The sequence below is a fragment of the Amphibalanus amphitrite genome, unplaced genomic scaffold, assembly GCF_019059575.1.
Source record: "Amphibalanus amphitrite isolate SeventyFive unplaced genomic scaffold, NRLGWU_Aamphi_draft 001760F_arrow, whole genome shotgun sequence".
Lineage (NCBI taxonomy): Eukaryota > Metazoa > Arthropoda > Thecostraca > Balanomorpha > Balanidae > Amphibalanus > Amphibalanus amphitrite.
The window spans coordinates 99,334-105,333 of NW_024883253.1; the positions used below are offsets into that span (position 1 = coordinate 99,334).

Consider the following 6,000-nt stretch of genomic DNA (forward strand, 5'->3'; position numbering starts at 1 on the left):
TTTTGACTTTTTGTCTTTTGGCTTTTAGCTGATTTGACTTTTTGCCATTTGACTTTTATCTTTTTGACTTTTTGTCTTTTGACTTTTTGTCATTTGACTTTTTGTCTTTTGACTTTTTGTCTTTTGACTTTTTGTCATTTGACTTTTTGTCTTTTGACTTTCTGTCTTTTGACTTTCTGTCTTTTGACTTTTTGTCTTTTGACTTTTTGTCATGTAATCGCTACGTGGCCCAGGAGTCGAGTTAGACGCAAATAGGGTGGCCTCCGTTGACCACATGCTTAACTGCTATCACAAGTTATCGCACGGCGACCGCCGTCCCCCCTCCCCCATCCTTCCGTAACCACTCCCCTCGCCCCGCTGCGCTGGCTGCCACCGCGTGTCGAGCTTCGGTCAGTGCTAACAGTGGCTCTCAAATTTTTTCGCTCAACCGCGGCTGGGACAAGTGGCGCCCTCCCCTCCGATTCGCGATACTTTCAAGAGGGTTTATTCGTATGCCTGGGCGTGGTCTGACTACCCCCCCCCCCGCCTGTGCTTAGGGGGTACCTGGACCCGGTCTGACTGTACCCCCCCCCGGTGCTCTGGGGGGTACCTGGGCCCGGTCTGACTGTACCCCTCCCCCTCCCCCCGTGCTCAGCGGGGTACCTGGGCCCGGTCTGACTATACCCCCTTGCTCAGGGCCTACCTGGGCGTGGTCTGACTACCCCCCCCCCCCCCGCTTGTGCTCAGGGGGTACCTGGGCCCGGGCGGTCTGGCAGATGGCGGTCGGTTCGCCAACTGCACGGGCGGCGCGGCCGGCTACATCGACCGCCGGCTCTTTGGCTCGCACATGTACCACAGACCGACGGCGCACCGCGTCTACGACACTCAGCTGGCCTACGACCCCGAGGGTGAGAGTGCACGACGCTGGCGCTGCCCACCGCCCACCGCGCGCTCACTAGTGTGCCTGTGTGCGCCGGCTGGTGCGTGTGACTGCACTGTTGCGGCAGTGTGTTGTGTCGGGCTGTGGACGGCCAGTGACGGGCGGCTGACGGCTCTGTGGACTGACTGTGTGTTGTGTCGGGCTGTGGACGGCCAGTGACGGGCGGCTGACGGCTCTGTGGCCTGACTGTGTGTTGTGTCGGGCTGTGGACGGCCAGTGACGGGCGGCTGACGGCTCTGTGGACTGACTATGTGTTGTGTCGGGCTGTGGACGGCCAGTGACGGGCGGCTGACGGCTCTGTGGACTGACTGTGTGTTGTGTCGGGCTGTGGACGGCCAGTGACGGGCGGCTGACGGCTCTGTGGACTGACTGTGTGTTGTGTCTGGCTGTGGACGGCCAGTGACGGGCGGCTGACGGCTCTGTGGACTGACTGTGTGTTGTGTCGGGCTGTGGACGGCCAGTGACGGGCGGCTGACGGCTCTGTGGACTGACTGTGTGTTGTGTCTGGCTGTGGACGGCCAGTGACGGGCGGCTGACGGCTCTGTGGACTGACTGTGTGTTGTGTCGGGCTGTGGACGGCCAGTGACGGGCTGCTGATGGCTCTGTGGACTGACTGTGTGTTGTGTCTGGCTGTGGACGGCCAGTGACGGGCGGCTGACGGCTCTGTGGACTGACTGTGTGTTGTGTCTGGCTGTGGACGGCCAGTGACGGGCGGCTGACGGCTCTGTGGACTGACTGTGTGTTGTGTCGGGCTGTGGACGGCCAGTGACGGGCGGCTGACGGCTCTGTGGACTGACTGTGTGTTGTGTCGGGCTGTGGACGGCCAGTGACGGGCGGCTGACGGCTCTGTGGACTGACTGTGTGTTGTGTCGGGCTGTGGACGGCCAGTGACGGGCGGCTGACGGCTCTGTGGACTGACTGTGTGTTGTGTCGGGCTGTGGACGGCCAGTGACGGGCGGCTGACGGCTCTGTGGACTGACTATGTGTTGTGTCGGGCTGTGGACGGCCAGTGACGGGCGGCTGACGGCTCTGTGGACTGACTGTGTGTTGTGTCGGGCTGTGGACGGCCAGTGACGGGCGGCTGACGGCTCTGTGGACTGACTGTGTGTTGTGTCGGGCTGTGGACGGCCAGTGACGGGCGGCTGACGGCTCTGTGGACTGACTGTGTGTTGTGTCGGGCTGTGGACGGCCAGTGACGGGCGGCTGACGGCTCTGTGGACTGACTGTGTGTTGTGTCGGGCTGTGGACGGCCAGTGACGGGCGGCTGACGGCTCTGTGGACTGACTGTGTGTTGTGTCTGGCTGTGGACGGCCAGTGACGGGCGGCTGACGGCTCTGTGGACTGACTGTGTGTTGTGTCGGGCTGTGGACGGCCAGTGACGGGCGGCTGACGGCTCTGTGGACTGACTGTATGTTGTGTCGGGCTGTGGACGGCCAGTGACGGGCGGCTGACGGCTCTGTGGACTGACTGTGTGTTGTGTCGGGCTGTGGACGGCCAGTGACGGGCGGCTGACGGCGCCGGCAGGTCTGCTCGGCACGCTCACCTCCTGCGTTGCCGTGTTCCTGGGCTCGGTAGCCGGCCGCCTGATGGCAACGTGCGGCGGCGCCCCCGAGCGGCTGGCGCGACTCGCCGGCTGGGCGCTGCTGCTGGTGAGTCCGAGTCGGCGGCGCCCCCCCCCCCCCGCCCCCCGCCCAGACGGTCCCGGCACCGCGCCTAATCAGACATAGCAGGGATCCCAGTGGATCTGGAAGAAAACTGCAGGTTAGAATCTATGATTCCACCGGATCTGGCATGATCATCTGAATCTATGATCTCATTGGATCTGACGATGAACCAAGAACATGGATCTATTATCTGAGTGGATTCCACCATGCACAGTATTTGAAAGCAGGTTTTCAAGTGTTTCTGTCCATAAGTGCCACAAAATAATACATTTGACGTGCAATAACATAAAATCAATAAATCAGAACGTCTGTGAGTTGCAACAAGTAATTTTCGGGATTTCTGTTGACAAAAAAATAAGTGAGTAATTTAGGGTGGCACTTATTCTGGGGGTAAAAATAATATTTTGGATTTTTTAACGGGACACCCCCGCATTGCATTCCACTTGACATAAAAACAAGATGTGCAAAACATTTTGGAAATATATATATAAAAAATTAGAGGTCGCTCAACGAGGTCAAAGTTTCATTTTTCCTCGTAAAAATCAAGTTTCCAAATTTAAGCTTGCGACTAATCGAAGTTGAAAAACAACGTTTTTGTGCTTCAAGATTCTCAAATGTTGCTGACAGACATACCAAATGCCACGTTTTTACTCTCTTTCAACTGATGTGTCCACAGGTGGATCGCGAAAAGGCCGATTTTTTTCATTATTTTCACTACATGTAAATAGTGTGTCATGCATTACTGTAGCGTAACGTAGATATACGTGGTGTAGCTGCACAATGGGATGTAAGCGGTGTGAGACAGCTTCCACCGCGGAACCAGTCAGCCAGAAAACCGAGCAGCCGGTGACGTCCACTTAAGACAAAGACAAGACCGTCCTCCTCGCGCAGAGGAAGGACGGCACGGTGCAACGGCAGGAGTAAGAGTCTAAACCCAACGAGCTATACCTATATAACGAAGTATATAAATAAATTTTATGAGAACACAGCGATATGTGACCATAGAGAGCCGGTGAGAAGCACATTCCGGCGCCAAGCAGCTGACCAATTAGTGCAACTTGAGTCAGGTTCAAGGACCAGCCGCATCCAAGACCGATACATCAACAGCTCCCCAGCTCCCCACCATAAACTCTTAGCGAACGTCAGGTCCTTGGCTGCGGGCAACCAACAACGAACCAGAAGCAGAAGATAGTTGTTTACGGCGAAGAGCACAAGGCTCAGCCTCAGTCTTTGGCCTCCACCTTGAGCTTCGATTGGAAGGAATTAGTTTTGAGCCTTTAGATCAGCTGACATGTACCAAGTTTGGCGAAGGGCGCCAGCCGCCAGGGCGATTGCACCGGAATCCCGCTTCGGGACACCACCGAGGGCAATGACGGAGAGCTCGAGGAGTTCCTGATAATCATCCCATGGTTGCTCTGGGTCGAGTTTGTGACAAATAGTGCGCGTGGCCGTCGTCCGCCTCCCACAGCACGAGGTCTATGGAATTGGAAACCCACTTGTCCCTAAATGGCTTCAAGAGCTGGACAGCTTGACCGTATGTCGGTTCAATACACTCCTATGCCCTAGCAACGAGCTCTAGAGCGTAGTGGAGTCGTGCGAAGTGTAAGACCATGCGGTCGAGTCGACGCCCAATTCGGGTACAGACGTCATTAGTCACCCTTGAGTTGGCTGTGATGGTATCGAAACTCAGGGCGGCAACTCGATGTCGATATGCATTCTACAACCTCACAGTCTCGCAGAACCTCAACCATTGCCGTCGCCATAGGGTGCCTAATTCCGTGAGAGCTTAGGGCAATAAGTATAATTACATGTCACGCTATCGCCGAACACCAGGATAGGTTCTCGGTCCCAAGTGGCCCACTATTTGCTGCTGGGACAAATGTCCTGTCCTAGTGCAGTGTGCACTATGTATCAAAGAGACGCCAGGATATACCAATAGCAGAATGCTTCATTAATCTTGGTGGCTACCATCGGGCGAGCTTGATGTACTCTCTTCCGAAAGACTCGCGGTTTATCGCCTGCAGCTCAGCTGGATCGTGCTCGAGGTCCCCGCTGCCGCAGCCAGCGCGCCTTCCAGTTGAAAATAAACATCTTTGTGCGATCCAACGCGGGCGAAAGCCCGACATCCACAAACATCTTCGCTGTACGTTTTAGCAGGGAGCGGGGGGAGCTGTTGGTGTATCGGTCTTGGATGCGGCTGGTCCTTGAACCTGACTCAAGTTGCACTAATTTGTCAGCTGCTTGGCGCCGGAATGTGCTTCTCACCGGCTCTCTATGGTCACATATCGCTGTGTTCTCATAAAATTAATTTATATACTTCGTTATATAGGTATAGCTCGTTGGGTTTAGACTCTTACTCCTGCCGTTGCACCGTGCCGTCCTTCCTCTGCGCGAGGAGGACGGTCTTGTCTTTGTCTAAAGTGGACGTCACCGGCTGCTCGGTTTTCTGGCTGACTGGTTCCGCGGTGGAAGCTGTCTCACACCGCTTACATCCCATTGTGCAGCTACACCACGTATATCTACGTTACGCTACAGTAATGCATGACACACTATTTACATGTAGTGAAAATGAAAAAAATCGGCCTTTTCGCGATCCACCTGTGGACACATCAGTTGAAAGAGAGTAAAAACGTGGCATTTGCTATGTCTGTCAGCAACATTTGAGAATCTTGAAGCACAAAAGCGTTGTTTTTCAACTTCGATTAGTCGCAAGCTTAAATTTGGAAACTTGATTTTTACGAGGAAAAATGAAACTTTGACCTCGTTGAGCGACCTCTAATTTTTTATGTATATTTCCAAAATGTTTTGCACATCTTGTTTTATGTCAAATGGAATGCAATGCGAGGGTGTCCCGTTAACCCTCGCCGGACCTATTGGTTTTCTACATACGCGCCGGCCGAGGGGGGGGGCGGGTACGACCCCCCCCCCCTCGCCGTTTCGCCCCTGGTGGAGCTAGCGCGTCGCGGAAAAACGAGCGTGTGCGCCGTTACGAGACGCAGAGATTGGTACCCGATTTTAAGGTCCTAGGTCAACCGGTGACCTCTGAGGTCAGGTCAAGTGCCCCAGGGTACGGTTCAGTTTTTGGTGAATAACTTCGCAAAAAACGGCCACAGAGCGCCGATTTTGGCAGCATCGTGTTCGCCTCGCTCAGGCGCGTCGAATGATATACTTTTTGTTCGGGTCAGGTCAACTTGGGGTGTTGACCTCAGGTCAAGGTCAGGTCAGCACCCCCAGGTCACGAAGTTGGTCGAAAGAGGTCATGTCGCATATATTCGATTCGGCAGGCCTTCCTGAGTCCATTGGTGCCTTTCCCGACTCGCTAGCTCAATTTGATCAAGAGTTATAGACGAAAAACTAATTTGACCTTGATGACGTCATAAATGACGTCACGCAAGGTCAACATTGCAAAAGTGACGC

At 54.8% G+C, this 6,000-nt stretch overlaps 1 protein-coding gene across 1 annotated transcript in view; it reads left to right on the top strand.

Annotated features, from left to right (window-relative positions):
- Positions 1-2,568, top strand: part of LOC122375026 (heparan-alpha-glucosaminide N-acetyltransferase-like) — a gene marked incomplete at its 3' end in the record, with an annotated part of 88,945 nt that extends 86,377 nt beyond the window's left edge. The window contains exons 8-9 of the mRNA XM_043354167.1: positions 727-887; positions 2,444-2,568. Coding sequence (XP_043210102.1) covers positions 727-887; positions 2,444-2,568 — 286 coding nt within the window. The remainder of the gene's footprint in view (positions 1-726; positions 888-2,443) is intronic.
- Positions 2,569-6,000: the final 3,432 nt, after the last annotated feature.